Source organism: Scyliorhinus canicula, chromosome 24, assembly GCF_902713615.1.
Source record: "Scyliorhinus canicula chromosome 24, sScyCan1.1, whole genome shotgun sequence".
NCBI classification, from domain to species: domain Eukaryota; kingdom Metazoa; phylum Chordata; class Chondrichthyes; order Carcharhiniformes; family Scyliorhinidae; genus Scyliorhinus; species Scyliorhinus canicula.
Window position 1 is genome coordinate 11,895,007 of NC_052169.1, and position 25,177 is coordinate 11,920,183.

Below are 25,177 nucleotides of genomic sequence, written 5' to 3' on the forward strand. Positions count from 1 at the left end.
GATGGGGTGGTGTTCTCACATGTAATGGTGGTACCCATGTCGATGATCTGTCACGTCTTGCAGAGATTGCCATAGCAGGGTTGTGTGGTGTCGTGGTTGTTGTTCTGAAGGCTGGGTAGTTCGCTGCAAACAATGGTTTGTTTGAGGTTGCACAATTGTTTGAAGGCAAGTAGTGGAGGTGTGGGGCTGACCTTGGCAAGATGTTCGTCTTCATCGATGACGTATTGAATGCTGCGAAGATGATGTCATAGTTCTCCGCTCCGGGGAAGTACTGGACGACGAAGGGTACTCTGTCGGTTGTGTCCCGCGTTTGTCTTCTGAGGAGGCCGATGGGAAAAATCTGGGCATGAAAGCAAATCACGGTCGCATGAAACCACCATAAATTCTTATTAAAAACACATCTGGTTCACTGATGTTCTTCAGGCAGGGGAAATCTGCTACCCTTAACCTGTCTGGCCTACGTGTTACTCCAGGCCACAACAATGTGGCTGATTTTTAAATGCCTTCAAAGGGGCATTTAGGGATGGGCAACTTATCCATCCCTTACACTGCTGGTGAGGCCCAGATCCCAAAAGAAAAATTAAATAAACAACTGAAAGAGTATCCAGTTCAAATCACCAGGCATAAAAATTGTTTCCTCTTTGTATTGTTTTATTGGATCATGAGATAGTCTGGGCACGGATCTGAACATGAGGCACTCATGGGATTGCCCAGAACTGGTTGGCTCAGAGCTGGAAGGTTGTGGCTTCAAGTGTTATTATATAAGTGACTAGAGCAGCCCATTTGTGCACAGCAAGATCCAACAAACAGGAAATTATCAGAGAGTCCCAACAGTGCAGAAAGAGGCCATTCAGCCCATTGGGTCTGCACCGACCCTTTGAGAGAGCACGCTCCCTAGGCTCACTCCCCCACCCTATCTTCGTAACCCCACCAAACCCGCACATTTTTCCACACTCAGGGGCAATTTAGCTTAGCCTGTCCACGTAACCTGCACCTCTTTTGACTGTGGGAAGAAACCGGATCACCCGGAGGAAACTCATGCAGACACGGGGGAAGAACGCGCAAACTCCGCACAGTCACCCAAGGCCGGAATTAGTGCTTTCGGTGATGTTGATCAAAGGACAAATTTTAGCCAGATGAACACGCCTCGTTTTTCAACTACCGCTGTGCGATCTTTTTTTAAAAATTCCAATTAAGGGGCAATTTCGCCAGGCTAATCCATCTACCCTGCACACCTTTTTAGGTTGTGTGGGGTGAGACCCACGCAGGCACGGGGAGAATTTGTAAACTCCGCATGGACAGTGACCCGGGGCCGCGATCAAACCCGGGTCCTTGGAGCCGTGAGGCAGCAGTGCTAACTGCTGCGCCACCGTGACGCCCCTGCTGTGGGATCTTTTATGTCCATACAACTCACTGCAACAGGCAAATAGAACCTCAAATTTCCACCTTGGTACTCTCCTCCGCGGTATTGTGCTGGAGTGTCAGCTTGAATAATGCGCTGGAATTCTGGAGAGAACTCAAGGCACATTAATGTGATCAGAAATTGTGTTTAATCCCAATTAAAATTTATTTCAATTAATTTAAAAACACGATTAAGGAGATGAAAGGGTAGTTGTGCTGTGCAGAGGACAAACTTGAAGCAAGAGGATCTGAGGAAACTCTACCAGCCTAGCTACAATTAAATTATTTATCAGACCGCAAACAAATGATTGGAAAACAAGAAGAGAAAAAAAGTTAATCGATTAATTTGTACGATGCCAGTGTCCCCAGAAGGAGAGTTTAGTGAAGCAAATGGAGCTCGGTCTTAAGATTAATCCGGCAACAGAATAAGCCCACTTTGGGCTGCGTGGGAGCACAGTGGTTAGCACTGTTGCTTCATAGCACCAGGGACCTGGGTTTGATTCCCGGCTTGGGTCACTGTCTGTGTGGAGTCTGCCTGTTTTCACTGTGGCTGCATGGGTTTCCTCCGGGTGTTCCGGTTTCTTCCCACAAGTCCCTAAAGACATGTTTGTTAGGTGAATTGGACATTCTGAATTCTCCCTCTGTGTACCCGAACAGGCACCAGAGTGTGGCAACTAGGGGATTTGCACTATAACCTAATTGCAGTGCAATGTAAGCCTACTTGTGACACTAATAAATATTATTATAATGCTTACATAGAACATAGAACAGTACAGCATAGTGCAGGCCCTTTGGCCCACGTTGTTGTGCCGACCATGTATCCTAATCTAAGGTCAACCTAACCTACACCCCTTCAATTTACTGCTGTCCATGTGTCTGTCCAAGAGTCGTTTAAATGTCCCGAATGACTCAGACTCCACCACCTCTGCTGGCAGTGCATTCCACACACACACCACTCTCTGTGTAAAGAACCTACCTCTGACATCTCCCCCATACCTTCCTCCAATCACCTTAAAATTATGTCCCCTCGTGACAGCCATTTCCGCCCTAGGGAAAAGTCTCTGGCTATCCACTCTATCCATAGCTCTCATCACCTTGTACACCTCTATCTCTGGCCATAATCTATAGAAATTTTAATGTTGAATTAACATTAAGGTTTTTTTTTGATTGCGGCGCAAGGATAAGATGTATTCACATCTCACCAATACCTGTTTGCTGAGCAGCTGCTCTAACTGAAGAGACATTTGATAAAACCAAGGCACACACTGTGGGGGGTTCATAATGGAGTCAATGTGCTGCGTGTGCACCTATCAAAGATGCTCCTTAGACTCTTGGCTAAGATGAAGCAGAGGATCAGCTGTGAGTTCAGGTGTTACATCTGGTCTTACCATCTGAGATCTAATCTGTCTCTTTTGTGGGGAACGTGAATTGGACTCGATTTGAATTTGAATTGTTTATTTTGGAGTAAGCAAGGAGATGGATGAAGGGCTTTCCCTGTCCACTCTGCGCATTGGCTTCGTAACTATGAGAAAGGGATAAAATGAACACATTTTAAACACTGTTCGATTACTGGAAAGCAGAAGATTGCCCGCAGCTCACCAGGTGAGGCCAGGGCTTCACCTGTGCAATAAAACTGCGCAGCACGGTGGCACAGTAGTTGGCACTGCTGCCTCACAGAGCCAGGGATCTGGGTCTGTGTGGAGTTTGCACCTTCTCCCCAGGGGCAGCACAGTAGCATTGTGGATAGCACAATTGCTTCACAGCTCCAGGGTCCCAGGTTCGATTCCCGGCTTGGGTCACTGTCTGTGAGGAGTCTGCATGTTCTCCCGGTGTGTGTGTGGGTTTCCTCCGGGTGCTCTGGTTTCCTCCCACAGTCCAAAGATGTGCAGGTTAGGTGGATTGGCCATGTTAAATTGCCCATAGTGTCCAAAATTGCCCTTAGTATTGGGTTGGGTTACTGGGTTACGGGGATAGGGTGGAGATGTAGACCTTGGGTAGGGTGCTCTTTCCAAGGGCCAGTGCAGACTCGATGGGCCGAATGGCCTCCTTCTGCACTGTAAATTCTATGATCTATGATCTATGTCTTCGTGCATTTCCTCCGAGAGCTCTGGTTTCCTCCCACAGTCCAAATATGTGCAGGTTAGGTGGATTGGCCAAGCTAAATTGCCGCTTAGTGTCCAAAGAGGTCCAGGTGAGATAGATTGGCCACGCCAAATTGCCCCTCATTGTCCAAAGATGTGCAGGTTAGGTGGATTGGCCATGATCAATGCGCAGGGTTATGGCGATAGCTTGAGGGAGTGGGCCTCGGTAGATTGCGCACTTTTAGAGGGTCTATGCAGGCTCGATGGGCCAAATGGGCACTGTAGGGATTCTATGGATCATGTTGCAGTTCCATAAAGACAACCAATCAAGGTCGAAGAAAACCTGGGAGCAGTAAAGGGGGCAACCGGCTTCCAGTACAGAATGCGAATAGGCGGAAAAGTAGAAGTTTGCTTTTTAAAGAAGGAAATGTTGGCTCGAACTACAGTGATCCTATTCAGTGGGCAGCAGCCAAGTGCTTGCCCTTGTGAAAGGAGAGGGTCATTTGAGCAGCAATGGAATAACCCTTTGTGAAAATCTTGCACATGGTGACCTTTCCAGGAAAGACTGATCTGTTATCTAAGAGTTGAGGGTGTCCCTTTTAATGCAGTGTTTGCAGAGAGAACAATGGGTGGCGGAAAATTCCCACGAGCTGAGGATTGACCCTATTGATGGCCGAAGACGATCTCAATGTGTATCTCAATTGCTTTGTCACTGTCATGAATGCTGAAAGGATGAAAAGTGTAAATTGATTCCACCTATTCATGCCGGAAGGCTCATGTGAACCGGCGGTTATTGAGAAAGAACGGATTGAGCTGCTTCCACGTCAAAGTGCTTTTCGAAGTCCGACTCTTTATTTCCAAAGATTAGACTGTTATCTTTCACATGTTCAGGCTGATAGCAGTGAAAATGATAGCAAAAATACTGTGCCTGCTGGAAATAGGGGCTGGTTTAGCACACTGGGCTAAATCGCTGGCTTTTAAAGCAGACCCAGGCAGGCCAGCAGCACGGTTCAATTCCCGGACCAGCCTCCCCGAACAGGTGCCGGAATGTGGCGACTAGGGGCTTTTCACAGTAACTTCATTGAAGCCTACTTGTGACAATAAGCGATTTTCATTTCATTGTTGAATGGAAGAGAGACTGTCCTGGAAATGCTCAGCATTCCCTCCACATTTTCTTTGTGGAAGTCTCTTACTTGGAGCACTACGTGTTGTCCACAGGCAGCTTGCATGTTAAAAGCCAGGACTTATCCAAGACTGGAAATATCTGCTGACAAATTTGAGAGCTGCCTGTTTATTTCAGCGTGGGGCACATTTCAGATTGACGCGCGACTTCTTCTCGGGCGAGTCCCTCGGGGGCGGCAATGAGTCGCCTCCACTCCGGGGAGGTGGGTCCTACGATGGCTGAATAGTCCGATCCTGGATCTGCAGACTCGACCACAGGTCTGGCAGGTGGTGCTCGATGAGGTGGGTGGATGGGACGCTCCGGATTCGGCGCTCTCATTCCGCTCTTCATGCTGGGCCTCTGCACGCTCTGCCCTGCGATGCTTGAGGTGATTGGTATTATATTACCAAGATTGGTAATATGTTGTATTCTTTGTCCTTTCTTCCAGAATGACCCAATGTAGTGTTGACAAAGAATATGCCAATCAAAAGATGGCAACAAAACTAATTTATTATTACACACTGCTAATTAAATGAAGCTTGCACACTCTACTGAGCTACAGATAATAATTAAGTGATATTGAATCTGATATACAGTACTCAATAATCTTACTAATCACTAACTACACTATGATCTAACCTTTTGTTAACTCTAATCTTCTTATGCTTTCACCATGCTTTCTCCTTATGCTATTCCCAGAATTCCCTGAGTGGCTGTCTTAAATACAGACAAGAGGGGGCTAGTTTAGCACAGTGGGCTAAACAGCTGGCTTGTAATGCAGAACAAGGCCAGCAGCACGGGTTCGATTCCCGTACTGGCCTCCCTTAACAGGTGCCGGAATGTGGCAACTAGGGGCTTTTCACAGTAACTTCATACATGTGACAATAAAAGATTATTATTATTATAGTGATTTACACAGTGATGTAATTATTAATCCTTCACTAAACTGACTAACCATTACAATTAACACCTTTGCAGATACTTCTTCTCCAGTTTGTGCATTCTAAGGCAAGCGATTTGTGTCGGTGGTGATGTTGCATTTATTTAGGGAGCCTTTCAGAGTGTCCTTGTTGCGGTTCCTCTGCCCTCCTCTTGGTCGCTTGCCGTTGCGGAGCTCGGAGTAGAGCTACTCCCAGCTGCATGATTACCCTCACGCACAGCTACGGGGGAATTCCCTCCTCACCGGGTCAGGCAGCATCTGTGGAGGAAAAATGATTTGCATTTATAAAGCACCCTTTCATGTCCTCAGGACTTCTCAACGCACTCAGCGGCCAATGAGGGACTTTTGAAATACAGTCACTGCCTTTGGAATCGCGGCAACCAATTTGCGCACAGCAAGCTCCCTATTTGACATCAGAGAGTCTATTTTATATTGTGGTGTTGATTGAGGGATAAATTCAAACCAGGACGTAGGGATAGCTCCCCTGTTCTTCTTCGAAATAATGCAATGGGACTCTGAGGGAACAGGCAGGACCTTGCTTTAACATCTCCTGTGGGACGGCATGGTGGCAGAGTGGTTAGCACTGCTGCCTTACAGTGCCAGGAACCCGGGTTCAATTCCCACCTTGGTTGACTGTCTGTGCAGAGTCTGCACGTTCACCCCGTGTCGGCGTGGGTTTCCTCCGGGTGCCCCGGTTTCCTCCCACAGTCCAAAGATGTGCAGGTTAGGTGGATTGGCCATGATTAATTTAGGTTTACATTAACACTACAATGAAGTTACTGTGAAAAGCCCCTCGTCGCCACATTCCGGCGCCTGTTTGGGTACACGGAAGGGGAATTCAGAATGTCCAAATTACCAAACAGCTCGTCTTTCAGGACTTGTCAGAGGAAACCAGAGCGCCCGCAGAAAACCCACGCAGACACGGGGAGAACGTGCAGACTCAGGCCGAATGGCCTCCTTCTGCACTGTGGGGATTCTATAATTGATGGTACCTCTGGCGGTAAGGCACTCCCTCAGCATTGCGCTGAAGTGTTTCACTAGATTTTTGCGCTCAAGTCCCTGCACCGGGAGAGAAACAAAGTTAACGTTTAAAAAGAACAAGAAGCGGTATCTGGTTGTATTTAGTAAAAGCTAATGATTTCTAATGATGCACTGCTTTCGACAATTTACAGAGCTGGAATAACTGACCAGGTAAAAAGCGAGAACTTGCATTTATGTGTCATCCATTCTTCAAAGCAGTGATTTACATTTGTAAAACAGCCACTGATCTTCAGCTGGCCATCATGGGGGTGGGGTCCAATCAGACCATGTCTAATTGGAGAGAAGAGAGCTGACTCAGATACCACACCCTCACTCCCACCATGGAGATGGTAAATGAGACCAAGACCAATTCGTGACCGAATTGCTGTGATTTGGAACGTGCAACCCGAAACTGGAGCTGAAACAAATTCAATAGTAACTTTCAAAAAAGAATTGTATATGTATCTTTTCTTTTTCTAAAACTTTTTTAATGTTTCCAATTAAGGGGCAATTTTAGTGTGGCCCATCCACCTACCCCGCACATCTTTGGGTTGTGGGGGTGAGACCCACGCAGACACGGGGAGAATGTGCAAACTCCACACAGTCAGTGACCCGGGGACGGGATCGAACCCAGGACTTTGGCGCTGTGAGGCAGCAGTGCTAACCACTGTGCCGCCGTGCCGCCCGGAGAATTGTATACATGCTTGGAATTGAAGAGCCATGGGCAAAGAGCAGGAGAATGGGACTGATCGGGCAACTCTTTCAAAGAGCTGACACAGATGGGTTGTGCCAAATATCCACTCTCCCTTCTGTAGGATTCCATGATAATTTGTTTCTTATTGAGGGATGAACTCCGGCCAAGACCAACTGCCTTAAATAGCACCAAGCAGATTTGAAATGAGAAACAATCACTTATTGTCACAAGTAGGCTTCAATGAAGTTACTATGAAAAGCCACTACTCGCCACATTCCAGCGCCTGTTCGGGGAGGCCGGTACGGGAATTGAACCAATGCTGTTGGCCTTGTTCTGCATTACAAGCCAGCTGTTTAGCCCACTGTGCTAAACCAGCCCCCTCTTGTCAATCTGAATGAAACTGGACTTCAGTTTGGCATCCAACCTCAAACACAGTGCAAAACACAACTACTTGGCAGTGCAACTCTCCCGCACTATGTTGCTCATCCACAGTGTTCAGTTTGTCATGGGTCTACACGTCCCTTCCCTCTGCCATTAGTTCACAAGAGATCAGTGACACAATTTAAAATTACGTTTGGGAGAGAGGTGCAATGAGATGACTCCCTTAGAGCTGTTACATACTGCAAAAGGCCCCATTTGCAACATGCTCTCATTCAAATACACGAATGACATATTTGGCAAACATAATCATGATGCATGGTGGGAGTGAGGGTGTGGTATCTGAGTCAGCTCTCTTCTCTCCAATTAGACATGGTCTAATTGTATTCCCAAGTGCACCATATTGAAAATACTAAATGTACACACACCAAAATGCCTTTAGTCAAAATTCTAAACCGCACAATAATAGTATTCAAAGAACAAGTTTAGCCCAAGGCATTTACTGGACCTCAAATAGTTCTTAGTAGTGACTTTTATTTTAAAGGCTGAAAGATTACCAAGGGATAGATTTTTTCTTACTCTCCCGCTCCATTTTCAAATGTTCCCTCCTTCTTGGTGCATCTATCCCAGTCCACATACCATTCCTGTTGAATTTGTGATAATTAGAATGCATAGACGATAGTCGAAATTACGAATAACATTTCTCCACTCCTTGTAATGGGGAAGCCCAGCCTCCTTAAAGGGGGCGTCCCGCCACCCCTTAAAGGGGAAGTTCATATTCTGGGGAGATCATGGGAAATCGTATTGTCCTGATCCCGGGATCTCCACTGGGGATGCAACAATTTCCCAGGCGGAATGTGTGATGGATAGTTTTCCCTCAGATCCCTACCTTAGTTACTTCAACAATAAACCCTAAAGGAGCAGCCAAGAGTTGAGGGTGGGTCTGAAATTCCCTTGCCAGGAAGCTCTGCTCCGTGCCTCCAATGCCTAATTGGCACGTAGCTGCAATTTGGCTTTATGTAGTATTGCAAGTTTTGATTCTCTCTCTTCCAAAAACGTTGGAGGTGGAGTGGACGGGGCTCAAGTAAAAAATATCAAAACCAAGATTGATAGATTTTGGTTTGGCGGGGTGTTAAGGGTTACGGAAACAAGGGTCGATTGAGCTAAGAAACAAATCAACCATGGCCTTGAGGACTTGAATTGCTTCCTCTTGTTCTACAGAATGGCAGGATATGTGCTGGAGCTACTGGGCCTAAATCTCTTTGATGGGGGATTATCTTTCAGTTCTATTTGTCAGCGTTTCTGTTTCCCCTTTTCTCGCTCTCAAGTGTTTTAAGTGTAATCGCTGCATTCGCTTCCTCTCCACAGCGATTTGACAAAGTAACCCACGGCAACCTCCCAGCATTTTGCCTAATGCTAAACTTTGGACAACAGGCCGTTTGTACCTCAGTGCAATGATTTGAACCGGGGACCGTTTACTTTGCTGAATTACGGGGCGGCACGGCGGCGCAGTGGTTAGCACTGTTGCTTATGGTGCTGAGGACCCGGGTTCGATCGTGGGTCACTGTCCGTGTGGAATTTGCACATTCTCCCCGTGTCTGCATGGGTCTCACCCCCACAACCTGAAGGTGTGGATTGGCCACGCTAAAGTGCGCCTTAATTGGAAAAAATAATTGGGTAGTCTAAATTTTTTTTAAAAATACTTTGCTGAATTACCATGGCTATGTTAGTACACCTTCAGAATCCGGCACATATCTGTAGTAGATTCGCACTTAAATATATATTTTTCACTGTACACTCAAAATGTCACACTAATCAAATACAAAAAGCTTTATATTTTCCAATGTTCAACTAAATTTATTATGAGATGATGTGGTGATGGGAAGTTGGAAGGAGCTTTGCCATTCTCGAATGTTAATGCACACGGTGCTAGGAGCATTGCAATTTTGACGGTTGGATAAATATGGATAAGAGTGACTCAGCTGTTACAGTCATCTTACCGCCTAAGAATGGGTTTGCCTGTGAATTTGATGGAATCTTCAGTGTTCAATTAAGGCAGGGGTGGGCAAACTTTTCCATGCAAGGGCCACATTCAGAAATTCACAATTTTAAAGGGCCGCATAGTATATTAAGTAAAATAATTACTTCACCCGGTTATGATTCTGGGCGCCTCATATAGAACATAGAACAGTACAGCACAGAACAGGCCCTTTGGCCCTCGATGTTGTGCCGAGCAATGATCACCCTACTCAAGTCAACGTATCCACCCTATATCAGTAAGTAACCCAACAGCCCCCCCCCCCCCCCCCCCCCCCCCCCCCATTAACCTTAAAAAAAAAAATTAATGACTTGGTGGGCCGCATAAAGACCTTTGGCGGGCCGCATGCGGCCCGCGGGCCGTAGTTTGCCCACCCCTGAATTAAGGTTTTCAATCTTTGGGTAAGGGACCCCATAATGTGAAATTTTGTGGAATGTTAACCCTCTCGCTCCCCCCCTCACCCCCGCCCTCACACCGTACATATAGTATAAAATAAAAATTTTGATTTACAAAATAAAATACTATTCAACAAGTGAATGGAACAAAAAAAGATTATTTTTCCTCAGAACAATATACAGTAGAATCCTAGAATTCCTACAGTGCAGAAGGAGGCCATTCAGCCCATCGAGTCTGCACCAACCCTCTGCAAGAGAACCCTCCCCCGACCCTGTCCCTGTAACCCGACCTAACCTGCACATCTTAGGACACTAAGAGGAAAATTATCACGGCCAATCCACCTAACCTGCACACCTTTGGACTGTGGGAGGAAATCGGAGAACCCGGAGGGAACCCCACGCAGACACAGGGAGAAAGAGCAGACTTGAAAATTCGATGAACCAATTTAAAGGCCCGTTGACCTCGGCCAGCGATTTCCGGCATCGGGGCGGGAATAACCGGGAAATCCTATCCAGTTTCTCTCTATCCTTTCCCCTTCATTCCTTAAAAGCGGCAAACAAAGTTGTTATAGCGTTGCCTTCCCTTACCCCAACCTTTTTGGCAGTGCATAATGTGCAGGTCATGGCACGGAATAGGACAAGGTACCAGGCAAATTTGTGGCACTTCATTTACTTTATTGTCGTTTATTAATGGACCTTACTCAAACAGATAGGGTGCCAGCCATGCAAGGCACAACAGCAAAAGATAATCTGTTGGTTGTCAAATGCTTTGAGATGTTATAAAGACTCGCAAAAGACTATGGGCGCGATTCTCCGCACCCCACGCCGGGGGGGGGAGAATCGCGGGAGGGCCGGGTGCGCCACGCCGCCCTGGCAGCCCCCGCAATTCTCCCCCCCCCCCCAAAATGGCGTGCCGTGTTTTGCGACAGGCCACTCGGAGAATCGCCGCTCGCCCTTTCTCACGGCGACCGGCAATTCTCCGGCCCGGATGGGCCGGGCGGCCTGCCGAACCGACCGGTTCACGCCGGCGCCAACCACACCTGGTCGCTGCCGGCATGAACCGCGCGTGACCGGTGAGTGTGGGGCCTGTGGGGGGGGCGGAGGGAGGATCGAGCACCACGGGCGTGCTCAGCAGGTGTCTGGCCCGCGATCGGTGCCCAACGATCGTCGGGCCGGCGTCTCTAAAAGACGCACTCTTTTCCCTCCGCCGCCCCGCAAGATCAAGCCGCCATGTCTTGCGGGGCAGCGGAGGGGAAGACGGCAACCGCGCATGCGCGGGTTGGCGCCGGCCAACCAGCGCATGCGCGGCTGACGTCACTTCGGCGTGCTGCTTTGACGCAAGCGTCAAGGCCCGGCGCGCGGAATTCACGCGCCGCCGCTCCTAGCCCCCCGGTGTCGGCTGTTTGTCTCCCAATGGGAAATTTCCGCCCACTGTGTTTGCATACCTACTACTAGAAGCATCCGGTGATCCCCTGCCCTATGTCTGACCCTGCCTCTTTCTCTACCTTCTACCCTACCTCCTCTAAGGCCATCTCCAAGCCCATCTCATCAATGAGGTTACCTCTCCTCCTCCTTTGGTCCTGTCCTGACTAAACTGACGACCACCCAAATAAAAGCAAAATACCAGCAGATGCTGGAAATCTGAAATAAGAATAGAAAAGGCTGTATCAAGTCAGCAGGCCTGGCAGCACCTGCGGAGAGAGGAGCAGAGTTAACTCTTCTTCCGAAGAGAGTGAGATTAGGAAACATTTCTTCTGAAGAAGAAGTCACACGAACTGGGAACGTTAGCTCTGTTGCTCTTATCCACAGAGGCTGCCAGACCTGCTGAGTTCATCCAGCATTTTCTGTTTTTATTTTCAGGTGACCATCCAACTTCCTTTCCTGGCCCTTATCCTCGTTGACATTGTAAATGGCTCCCTCTCCGCATTTGGCTGGCTTAGCACAGTGGGCTAAACAGCTGGCTTGTAATGCAGAACAAGGCCTGCAGCGCAGGTTCAATTCCCGTACCGGCCTCCCCAAACGGGCGCCGGAATGTTGCGACTCGGGGCTTTTCACAGTAACTGCATTGAAGCCTTTTTGTGACAGTAAGTGATTATTATTATTATTTGCTGTTTCTTCTTATTCACTCAGCTTTATTTTTGGAAGAAAAACCAAGCCTTGACGCTTCCAAATTTGCAAGCTAACATTCCGTCTCCAAATAATTGTTCTTGAATATAGCGCCTTCCATGACCTCAGGACATGAGGCGGCACTGTGGCACAGTGGGTAGCACTGCTGTCTCATTTTGCCAGGGACCCGGGTTGAATTCTGGCCTCGGGTGACTGTGAGGAGTTTGCACTTTCTCCTGTTTGCGTGGGTTTCCTCCGGGTTCTCTGGGTTTCCTCCCACTATCCAAAAATGTGGAGGTTTAGGTGGATTGGCCATGCTAAATTGCGCCTCAGTGTCCAAAGGTTGGGAGGGGATCCAGGGCCTAGGTAGGGTGCTCTTCCAAAGGGTCGGCACAAACTCGATGGGCTTAATGGCCTCCTTCTGAACTGTAGGGATTCTATGATCTCAAAGCATTTTACAACCAAATGCTTACTTTTGAAGTGCAGTGGCTGTTTTAATGAAGGAACTGGCAGGGTAAGAGGCGACTTGATTGAAACTTAGAAGATGATGGAGGGGTCTTGACAGAGTGGCTGTGGAGAGTATGTTTCCTCTTGTGGGAGAATCTAAAACTAATGGTCACCGTTCAAAAATGAGATGTCATTTGAGATTGAGATGAGGAGAAATCTTTCTTCGAGCGTTGAGAGTCTTTGAAATTCTGAAAGGTGGTGGGTGGAAGCAGAGTATTTGAATATTGTTCAGGCAGAAGTGAATAGATTCCTGATGAGCAAGGCGGGGGGGGGGGGGGGAGGGGGGGGGGGAGGGGGGGGGGAGGGGGGGGGAAGGTTATCAGGGTTAGGCGAGAATGTGGAGTTGAGGTTACAGTCAGATCAGCCCTGATCGTATTGGTGGCGGAGCAGGCTCGAGGGGCCGAGTGGCCCACTCTTGGCTCCTAATTTGAATGTTTGTGCGTTTGTTGGAACAGCCAGTTTCAGCACAGCAAGATCCAAACAACAGCAATGGGAAAATGATCTGTTTTAGTGACATTGGTTGATCGACCGATGATGGCCTGTTAAGAAAGGAACTCTCCCTACGGGTCCCTGGGGCAACGGGCTCCGAGAGGACAGGCAGTGCCTGGGTTTAACACCCAATCTGACAAACCTGCTCAAGAGGGTGTGTGCAGCTTAAACATAAACCTGGCCCTTTTGTTTGTAGATGTTGCCCAACTTGATCTGCAGTTGGGAGCATTTTTGTTTCAGATTTCTGCTTATCCCCCACCCAAAGTCCCCCAAAATTCATACAATTGAAGGACTTGTCTTCCAAATGTATAATCATGCTACTAAGTTCTATGTTCTATATGGTAGTGGAGTCGGACACTTTAGGAACTTTCAAGCGGTTATTGGATCGGCATGTGGAGTGTACGGGAATGATTGGGAGTAGGTTGATTTGATCTTAGTTTCAGAGTAGTTCGTGGGCTGAAGGGCCTGTACTGTGCTGGGCAGCATGGTAGCATACTGGTTAGCACAATTGCTTCACAGCACAGCTGGTTTAGCTCACTGGGCTAAATTGCTGGCTTTTAAAGCAGACCAAGCAGGCCAGCAGCACGGTTCAATTCCCGTACCAGCTTCCCGGACAGGCGCCGGAATGTGGCGACTAGGGGCTTTTCACAGTAACTTCATTGAAGCCTACTCATGACAATAAGCAATTTTCATTTCATTTTTCATTTCAGCTCCAGGGTCCCAGGTTCTATTCACGCCTTGGGTCACTGTCTGTGCGGAGTCTGCACATTCTACCCATGTGTGCGTGGGTTTCCTCCGGGTGCTCTGGTTTCCTCCCACAGTCCAAAGATGTGCGGGTTAGGTGGATTGGACATGCTAAATTGCCCTTAGTGTTGGGTGGGGTTACTGGGTTATGGGGATAGGGAGGAGGTGTGGGGTTGGATAGGGTGCTCTTTCCAAGAGCCAGTGTAGACCCAATGGGCCGAATGGCCTCCTTCTGCACTGTAAATTCTATGTATAATCATGCTATTTCACTTGGCATGCACTCACCCTCAACTGCATCTCATAGATACAACTTACGTGAAAATAAAATCACGTTTTAAAAAATAAATTTAGCATGCCCCAGCCTTTTTTTTTCCCAATTAAGGGGAAATCTAGCATGGGCAATTCACCTACCCTACACGTATTTTTGGGTTGTGGGGGTGAGACCTACGCAGACACGGGGAGAATATGCAAGCTCCACACGGGGTCGGGATCGAACCCGGGTCTTCGCCGCCGTGAGGCAGCAGTGCTAACCACTGCGTCACCATGCCGCCCCATAAAATATAATCATGTTATTGTACACTTTGCTACATGCGTACATGGGAGTAAGGAACAATGAAATATATCATATTAATCTTTATTGTCACAATCAGGCTCACATTAACACTGCAATGAAGTTACTGTGAAAATACTCTAGTCGCCAAATTCCGGCGCCTGTTCGGGTACACTGAGGGAGAATTCAGAATTACCAATTCACCTAACAAGCCCGTCTTTTGGGACTTGTGGGAGGAAACCGGAGCACCCGGAAGAAACCCACGCAGATATGGGGAGAACGTGTAGACTCCGCACAGACAGTGACCCAAGCCGGGAATCAAACATGGGACCCTGGTGCTGTGAAGCAACAGTGCTATCCACTGTGCTACCGTGCCGCCACAGTGCAGATGGAGGCCATTCGCCCCATCGAGTCTACACGGACCCTTCGAAAGACCACCCTACCTAGGTCCAGTAACCTCATCCAACCTTTTAACACTGAGGGGCAATTTAACATGGCTAATCCACTTAACCTGTTCATCTGCGTGCTACTGTGCCACCCAATGGAATATAAAATGGGAGTAGGCCATTCAGCCCCTTTCTTTTGTTCTACCATTTAATTATAGTATGGTAGACTTGTATGTTAACTTCACATTTGGTTCCCCAACTCTTAAAACATCTGCTTAACAAAAATCTATCAACCGTAATGTTGCTACTTCATTGTTACCTCTTAATTTATGCTTCAGCATTCAGGGCATTCATTTCCAAGAAATAGGAACAAAAGCAGGCCATTCGGCCCACTAAGCCTGCGCCATCATTCAATGCGATCATGGCTGACCTTGGCTTCAGCTCCACTTTCCCACCTGCTTCCTGTATCTCTTCATCTGAGAGATAGACCAAGAGTCTATCTCAGCCTTAAGTATATTCAGAAATGGGCATCCACCCGTGAAAGGATTGAGAATGAGTGTGGCACGTTGAAAGGGGCAAAAGCGAGATGCAGGAAAACTTTTTCAGGCAGCGGGTGGTTAAGGTCTGAAATGCAATGCCCGGCAGCATGGTGGAGACATGATCAACTGAAGCATTTGAAAGGGAATTTCCTGTAGATCAGTCATTGAATGGCGGAGCAGGCCCAGTGGGTCAAGTGGCCTGCTTATGCTCCTGTGCCTCCTGCTCTTAGAAGAGGGCGAGGGTAGCGAAATGACACAATGTAATATCTGCACCTGCAGTGAGAGCCAGTGCAGAAGCGACAGGCCGGGTGGCCTCCTCGGCACCATTGCAATTCTGCCACATCTCTCGCATGTCTACGGCCTTATGAGGTAGGGAGTTCTTAGAAGATTCGCGGAATCTTGCGACGCGGTGGTTGGGGTGGTGCGGGGAGGGTGGGGCACTGACCCATTCCCTCGTGTCTGCACCGGCACTCCCAACAAGCAACCCGGCCATTTTGAGTGAGGCCACTTAACCCTGCCACGGTCAAGGAATATGTCCCTCGTGGGCAGCCAGCACTGCTTGCTGCCTCACAGCGCCAGGGACCCGGGTTCAATTCCGGCCTGGGTGGGAGGGGGGTGACCGCCTGCGCAGGGTTTGCGTGCCCTCCCTGAGTCTGCGGAGGGGCGTTTCCACCCACAGTCCAAAAGAAAAAGGTGTGTAGGCTGGGTGGGTCGGCCGTGAGTGACAGCGCCCGAAGGCCAGGTGGAGTTGCGGGGAAGGAATGATAGAATCCCTGCAGTGCAAAGGGAGGACATTCGGCCCATCGAGTCTGCGGCGGTGCTGGGAAAGAGCACCCTGCTTAAGCAGGTGGGGCGGGGGGTGCTCTTTCGAAGGGTCGGTGCAGAGGTGATGGGCTGAAAGGCCTTGTTCTGCGCCATACGGTTTCTAAGACAAAGCCTTGGTGTGATTTTGAACTAATAATACAGGGGTGATGTTTTAGAGCTGGGAGTGAAAGTGAAGAAACAAGAGTGGTCAGCCCTTTTATTCATGGGAGTGGACAGCAACACATTAATTCTAACTCAATCCCATGTTGAGCAAGAGGAGCAGTTGTCAGGGCCATGGAGGAGGGGGCGGGGCTGAGCCCAGTCACGTGGCCACGCGGCCGCCTCACCCCCACCCGCAGGACCAAATCCGTCCGCGTGGGAAATAGTCCCTCCGCTTTCGAACCCGGGACAGGGTCCGGGACGAGGAGGCCGTCGAGTGGAGGCAGGGGTTGGGGGATGAGGGGGCGGACGTAGGGTTTGTACTTTGCATTCGAGCGGGCCCCCGTCGAGGGCGAGGCGGTATTTGGTCCTCCGAGGGTGAGGCGGTCGCGGTCCTCCGGCGGAGGGGGTTCCGGCCCGGGGGACGGGGCGGGGCCAGGTGATGAGGGGGCGGGGCGAGGGGATGAGGGGGGGGGGGGGCAGGGTTGAGTGAGCGGCCAAGGCCAGCGCCTGGCGGATGTATACGCATGCGGGGCGGCCAGGTCCTCCCAGGGTGAGGCGGCCCGGTCCTCCCAGGCGGAGCGTGCCCGAGTGCCGGGCTGTGAGGCGGCCGCCGCAGTCTATATCAGGAGGAGGCGCGCGCACAGAAACGGCGTTTTGTCGGAGGATCTGGTCTAAACTCGGTCAGGTTTGTTGGAGGCGCGGCGGCCGCGGGTGGGAGGAGGGATGCTGCTTAGGGGAATCTGATTCTGATCTCCATTCCCACACCCCGGGGGCCGCTCGGTTTTTATTAACGGGGGAGAGGGAGGAAGGCCCCCCGATTCCAGGCCCCATGGCTGCCACCGGCCGGCATCCCATCCTCAGAGGCTCTTCTTCTCCCCCCCCCCCCCCCCGACACCACCCCGCCCAACATCTCTTCCCCCCCCCCCCAACACCACCTCCACCCACCCAACACCACCTCCTCCCACCCCCCCCCCCAACACCACCTCCTCCCACCCCCCCCCCAACACCACCTCCTCCCACCCCCCCCCAACACCACCTCCTCCCACCCCCCCCCCCCAACACCACCTCCTCCCCCCAACACCACCTCCTCCCCCCAACACCACCTCCTCCCACCCCCCCAACACCTCCTCCTCCCTCCCACCCCCCCAACACCACCTCCTTCCACCCCCCCCCAACACCACCTCCTCCCACCCCCCCAACACCACCTCCTCCCACCCCCCCAACACCACCTCCTCCCACCACCCCCCCAACACCACCTCCTCCCACCACCCCCCCAACACCACCTCCTCCCACCACCCCCCCAACACCACCTCCTCCCACCACCCCCCCAACACCACCTCCTCCCACCACCCCCCCAACACCACCTCCTCCCACCACCCCCCAACACCACCTCCTCCCACCACCCCCCCAACACCACCTCCTCCCACCACCCCCCCAACACCACCTCCTCCCACCACCCCCCCAACACCACCTCCTCCCACCACCCCCCCAACACCACCTCCTCCCACCCCCCCCCCAACACCACCTCCTCCCACCACCCCCCCAACACCACCTCCTCCCACCACCCCCCCAACACCACCTCCTCCCACCACCCCCACAACACCACCTCCTCCCACCACCCCCACAACACCACCTCCTCCCACCACCCCCACAACACCACCTCCTCCCACCACCCCCCCAACACCACCTCCTCCCACCACCCCCACAACACCACCTCCTCCCACCACCCCCACAACACCTCACACCCACGTTAAGACCCCAGTCCTCCCTTTCAAAGGTTTAACCCCCATCTTCCCCATTTTTCAATCCCCCCTCTTAAAATTGCCATGATTGTCCCCCTCCCCTTACAAATGACCTTGAATGTTCCCCTCCCCATAAAAATAGCCTTGAATGTTCCCCCTTCTCTTAAACATTGCCATGAATGCCCCCCTTCTCTTTAAAATGGCCATGAATGCCCCCTTCTCTTAAAAATGGCCATGAAAGCCCCTTCTTAAAAATGGCCATGGATGCCCCGCTCCTTTTAAACATTGGCCTGAATGCCTCCCTCCTCTTCAACATTGGCCTGAATGCCCCCGTCCTATTAACGTTGCCATGGATGCCCCCTCCTATTAACATTGCCATGGATGCCCCCCTCCTTTTAAACATTGCCATGAATGCCCCCTTCCTATTAACATTACCATGAATGCCCCACTCCTATTAACATTGCCATGAATGCCCCCCTCTTAAACGTTGCCTTGAATGACCCCCTCCTCTTAAACATTAGCATGAGTGCCCCCTCCCTCTTTAAAATTTGTCTTTTGTGCTCCTTGCCCTTACAATTACCCCTTTCCCCTCTAAAGGACGTTTTCTTTCTTGCGACCTCTCATCATGCGGCACTAAACTGGCACGTAGGCGGCGGGCCTGGGACTTGCTAACTGTCCTGCCGCATGTCTCCTCTTTCAATGTTTGAAATGATACATGGCTTGGAATGTAATGTGGGACGGCAGCTGCTGTTGCCTGTTCCTTCGACCCGCGTTTTAGATGCTGCTGAACCGAGTCGCGGTTGGTCGTGCTAGAAGCGCAGGGGAGGGAGAGAGATGGATGAAATGTAGTGTGTGTGCGTGTGTATATATGTACCGTGTGCCTGTTAACTTGTCCTTTTTAAAGCCACCCAGCCTACGTTTCAAATCGAAATTGCTTCTGGTTTTCGCCGGGGCTGGGATTGCACCCCCCCCCCCCCCCCCCCCCCCCCCAATTCCAATGGTCAGGTCACTTCCAAAACTTTGCACCTGCAGGATTCCCACTCCGATTTCAATCTCCAGTAACCGGGAGTACTTTGCAGGGAAGGTAGATGCTGTATTTCCGGGCCCATCCATGCTGGGGGAGGCGAGTCGCCATCCCTCGTGGCCAGCAATGGTGATACCTGGCGCTCGGATGGCAAAGACATTCGGCCCAGATCATGTGCCTTCCAGCATCTGTCTTCACCCTCCAGATGTTTCGCGGCCCTCGGAGAGAGGGGGTGGGTTTGACCTGACTTTAAAATTGTGATCGCCTGAAGTGGCCCAGGACATGGAGCAACCCATGTTCCGAGCAATAATGTGTCGCAGACCTCTCTGCCTCCAGGCAAAAGATTAATGACCCCTGCAGCACTCAAACGAAGCTGTCTGCCAGAGCAAATCGCCTAGTCCTTTCTCTTCCCCCTCCCAAATCCTTGAATGATTTCTTGCGAGGTGTCTCTTCTCTTTCCCCCCCCCCCCCCCCATCTCTTTATAAAGCCACGATTGATAAATGCACTGTGATTCTTGTGAGTTCACAAACTTCGCGCACGCATAAAGGTTTTCTGTCTTTCCACTGCGTTTCCTAGGCAGCCCCCACCCCCACCTCCTAGTTAAATTAAAATGGTCACTTTCGGTTTTAAAATTACGATCATTTTCCTTCCGTGCCAGACTGCAGAGGGAGTTCGCGCAGGCCAAGTTTGCTGCAGGATTCTGCATGTGTGGGGGGAGGGGGGGAGAGAGATGGACAGGAGCTTGTAAACGCTTCGCTCTTGTTCAGATGCGAGTCCTTTGCAGCAGTAGTCGTGGATTCAATCCTATCCTTGGGTGAGAGAAGCAAGTTCCCCTCCCCTCCATCCCCTGTTCACCGTTAGAATGAATGTTTGCTGTTGATTGAGTCATTTGAGGTTTCGGGCCGTCTTCCTGAGCAGCAATTTTTTTTTTTGCAGCGGTCACCCGTTTTCCCTATTGCTTGTTCCAACGAGCGTTTTTTTTATATAAACAAACTATTTTTTCCGCACTCCCCTCTGAGTCAGGGTATGGGGATGCGAGGCAGACGACACGTACACTCGCTCAGTGCTACTGCGACGTGACTGCTACAGCACCTAGATTAGTGCTGCAGACAAGCCAAAGCGAGACAGCTAAAGAGCATCATCTCATGTCGACGACATCCAACCTTTCCTTGTCCTACATAAATTTTTTTTGCCGAAGGCTGATTAGCAGATTCCATTTCCTATTTCACTGAATAATGGATACTGCAGATGCTGGAAATTCGAAATGCCAGACCACAGTATGAAAGGAGAGAGCGAGAGTGGCTGTTTTTATATTTTCCCAGTGGTGCTTGATCCAAACCGTCTGGAATGAATGACCTTGACATGTCATTGCTATCCTGCTTCGCTGTTTTAATATGGCGATGGGCATTAGAAATTTGTTTGCATCTATAAAGGCCAAATTTCTCCCCCTACCCTCTGTCCTTTCGTTTTGTCCCCACCACCCATCATAAAACAGTTTCCTGCATCAGGATGTTTTGAGCATAATTGAGTTATGCTCAGTGACAGATGCTGCGCATAATTCCCCCCTCTTCCCAAATGGGCCAAAATGACATTAAGATTTTTGTCGTATCATTGATTGATCAGTGTTTACTGATGCAAACAATTTTATTAGATCAACCTTGCATTGACGCCAGAGTAAATTGTTGGGTTCTTTTGTTCGGTTAAAATGCTGAAAGAAGCACTTGAAACACCAAAGCGCACAAGGCTGTGGGCCAAGTGCTGGGAGATGGGATAAGAGTAGATGGGTGCTTGATGGCTAGTTCAGACACGATGGGCTGAAGGGCCTCTTTCTTAGCCGTAAAGCTCTGTGACGCAATGACTTAAGCTTTATGTATTGTAATAATTGGCTGATGGAAAATGTTGTGCAAGTATTATTCCATGTTGCAGTTACACTTGGGTTATTAAGCCATTGGCTGTTTGCAGTTGGGATCCAGTATAGGTGGTCCCTATAAATCATGAAACCCAGTGCAACCTACTTTTTGCATCTCAGCTCAAAAAGGGTCCCTTAATCTTGTGGATCGTTCGTTCTTGATGATGGCTATCTCCCACTAGACATTTCTCTTGGGTGCTCTAGTCATAATCAACATATGGCACTCTACTCTCAGGCCCGATTTGGTGCCTGTTGGCTCCTAACTGGCTTATCCAGTTGCTCTACATGCTATGTAGCTTTGGCCTGGGGGGTGCCCTTGGGACTTTGTTGCATCTGGCAGCTGAAGTCTTGGGCACTGTTCTCTTATGTACCCTACTAAATTGGTTTTGAGATCTGGAAGAAAATCTCAGGACTTGTCACCTTAATCATGACCTTGATGGCTACCATCTGAAGCAGGAGTGCTCTCAGGTACTTGGTAGTTGTCCAGGTAGATAACCTGGAATGTAAAATGCTTTAACCCATATAAATATCTGTATCTGCTGCCAGAGTTTGGGACTGCAATCTTGGTCGAGTGAGTGGAACCCCCCTACTCGTAGCTAGCAGCTTCAAAATTACTTTTGAAGGTACACCGATACAAGAATCAGACCCATGAAATATCGAAACAAATGTACCGTTAGGCCCATTAAAACCATGCTGGTGTTTGCATCAACTGAGCCTAATCTAATGAAGGCGCATACTCTGCAGTTGCCTTACTTGTGTAGTTTCCTTTTAAATCACTATCTGCCTCAACTGCTCTGGTAATGAGGGAGTACCTAAGTTTTTGCACACTCTAGGTGTCTTCTACCTCTCTCAACTTTTCATAATTTTGAAGACCTCCTAATAGGTCAAGCTTTTTTGTTATATGCAGATGAAAGAACAGTGAGCCTGTTTCTCCTTTCTCAATGCGTATAACCCCACAATTAAGTTCAAGTTACGTAAGGTTTCCCGCTGACGAAAGTTACTTTTTCAAACTAGTTGTTTCTGCTGCCACTTGTGAGTATGGTTTCTTCCTTTAGCACCTATTGTGGTTTGAGGAGGAGTACTGGGGAGACCCCGGTGGTTAACGCATTGCCATAAACCAGAAAATGAGCTTGTGGAAAGTCCTGAATTTACAGTTCATGCCACCAAACTGATAATTGCAGGGGCAGTAAACTGGACACTATTACTAATCACTGACTCGCAGTGGTCTGTGTAATGTCCTGAAAGCTGTAGTAGAAGAGGAAATCAGAACTTGCATTTGCATTGGAAAGCTGAGGTTAGAAAGTGCTTCTCCATCCATGACGTTTAGTCACTTTCATACAGGACGGTGAGACTCCGGTATTGGACCAAAATGACTGGAGCCGGTAAGTGCCTCTGTGGAGGTCTGGTTCTCTCCACATTGGAATCTAAGTAAGCCAGCTGACCTTTTTATTGATCATGGAGATATGCAGCAGGGAAGGTATGTTGGGCTTTCTTGTGGACTGGTGGCAAAATCTAAAGATTTAGCTTTTAAATATGGGATGGATTCTTGCAGCATGTTAATCATTGATGGTGCAAAAAAAATCCAAGTAGAAAAATTAAATGGTAATGTTTCTTTGAGTCTTTCATTATTAAATATAGCATTTATGAATTCACTGCTGGTATATTGAGTGCGAGGGGAGGCAGTGGCATAGTGGTATTATCGCTGGACTAGTAATCCAGAGATTCGTGCTCCGGAGACCCGGGTTCAAATCCTGCCATGGCAGAAGGCAAAATTTGAATTCAATTTAAAAAAAAAAAAAAAATAAAAAAATAAAAAATCTGGAACTAAAAGCCCATCTGGTTCACTAATGTCCTTTGGGGAAGGAAATCTGCTGCCCTTACCTGGTTTGGCCGACATGACCCAGACCCACAGCAATATGGTTGACTCTTAAATGCTCTTGGGGATGGGCAATAGATGCTGGTCCAGCCAGCGACGCCCACATCCCATCGATGAATTTAAAAAAAAGATTGTATAGGAAGGTGCCGGCAAAGTTTCTGACTTTGAATCATGAGTGGTTGATAAATATAAATGTACTTTCGGTAACTCTTGGCTCTAGCCCCTTTTAAGATGTCCCAGAGGAGAAACTGATGCTGAGCTGTAGTAGAATTTGAAATGGAGTGAATTTGCAGGAGGACCTTCAAGGATGATGGCGGAAGACAGTAAATGAATTTTGCGACATGGAAGTTGGGTATCAAGTGCCTTTAACTGCCAAACTTTAGTGAACCTATTTTCTCTCCTTTGAGTCAGTTGGATGCATATTGAACCCTTAGATCATATTAACTTTGAATTCAGGAATTCTGTTTTGTTACGAGCTGACTTTGCTAGGGTCTTGCAATTCCTTGGTTCAATTCCAGAAAGACCAATGCTGTTATCTCTTCCTCCTGTCTCTCTCACCAGTGATGACATTTCTGCCCCTGTTCACAGCCTTGCTGGGCTCTCCTTTGCAACCCCAAAGTTCTGCTCAACCTGGCCGGACTTCAAGCTGTGCATCTTTTCACAAATGCAACTTGCTCCTGTCTTGCCATGGCCTCCTTCGAAAGTCTTTGAAGCATGCGCTTCCTGTTCAAAACCCTGCACATGTTGCCCATCACCCTTATCCTCACTGACCCATGGCTCCTAACCTACGTGCTTCCTTTAAATATATATTTTTGAATCCCTTAGTGAACTCTCTGCTTCCAACCTAAACGGAATTGGCCCTGGCCTCTGTATTTTCCCTCCTTTTACTTCTCCCAGCTCTCCTCCTCACTTGATTATTCATAACTGCTTTCTATTCGCTTAAGTCCACCTCCCTGAAATTCTTCCCCAATTCTCTCTAAAACCCTCTGAAAACCAGGACTCACTAAGGCTGTTGGCTAACTGAGTGGCCATTTCCCTGGTTTAGCCTTCAGTTTCCTTATTGATCACTTTAACCCTTCACATTAAACATGCTCTATAAAAAAATCGTTACTTTTACCCTCTAATTTTCTTGCCGCACAGGATTTGTTGTTAAGAAAATCCTTTGTATATGAACTGGGACACTTGGTGCAGCCAGAGAAAACGTATTTAACTGGTTTCATTGAATTTGTGCAGTGAAGACTGTTGAAAATACAACATTAGTTTGTAATCTTATTGTGAGATGCAAAGACTTGACTTCAAGAAGTTATTTTAAAAAATTGGTTACCGATGTGCACTGCCAACTATTTAAAACCATGATGTCCTCTGTTTAAGCAGGGTGTGTCAGTATAAGGACTCCGTGTGTCCTTGGTAAAGATTATCCTATGAACACAGCTTTTGCATAAGCTGGCCGCTTAATATATTCAGCTGCACTGCAGAGCTGTTGTGACCTTAACAATGAAAAGTTTGCCAGTCAGTTGTGCACTAAGCTAGTGGTCTTGATGTTGTTCAATATGGGTACTATGCATTAGTAAAAACTACCAGCAAACATAATTTATTTAGTGATTTTGTTTACAGAATGTGTGCTTGTGGTGTGACTGCCTATTGAAGCGTGAATCGAGCACAGCCAGCAGCAACTCTGCTTTGCCCTTGCTGAATTCCTTAAGGTCATTGTAAAGTGATTTCAGTGCTGGCATTGGTGTGCAATGAAGTAACTTTTCAATACAGTGGCCATTTTGCCCATGTAGTTCAAAATATGAGATGAGGAGCAGGTGATAGTTGGCAGAAGGAAAGTTGTCTTTCATAATCAGATGCACTTCAGTCTATTCAACTTAAATTTGAGCCACTTGAGTAATCAGGGCCATAATCTTTTTAAAATAAATTTAGAGTGCCCAAATCTTTTTCTTCCAATTAAGGGGCAATTTAGCATGGCCAAATCACCTGCCTTGCACATCTTCTGGGTTGTAGGGGTGAGATCCACGCTGACACTGGGAAAAGTCGGGGCCATAATCTTAAAATGAATTTCAAGGACAGCATTCCAACAATGTGGTGTTTTTGAGTGCTCCGCTTACACTTGGGTCAAAAAACCCACAGTGGGGCCTACAGTGCCAGGTATGTGGATGCAGCTCTTAATTAAAACTGAGATCCACCTCTAAATATCAGGATGACCAGGACATCTAATTTCCTCATTTT

The 25,177-nt window shown here is 48.7% G+C and overlaps 1 protein-coding gene across 9 annotated transcripts in view; it reads left to right on the forward strand.

Annotated features, from left to right (window-relative positions):
• The window catches only part of pkma (pyruvate kinase M1/2a), a 72,427-nt gene that overhangs the window by 17,481 nt on the left and 29,769 nt on the right, over positions 1-25,177 (forward strand). Inside the window, exon 1 of one of the 9 annotated variants that reach the window (XM_038784411.1) lies at positions 16,941-17,076. The exons of 4 other annotated variants lie outside the window; for them this stretch is intronic. Coding sequence is in view for 1 of the 5 variants with exons in the window: in XM_038784406.1 (XP_038640334.1) it covers positions 19,931-19,977 (47 nt within the window). In the remaining 4 variants the exon portion in view is untranslated. Of the gene's footprint in view, positions 1-16,940; positions 17,082-19,915; positions 19,978-25,177 lie in introns of those variants that run through there. 4 more of the 9 variants (XM_038784412.1, XM_038784405.1, XM_038784404.1 and 1 more) reach the window with 4 other exon arrangements.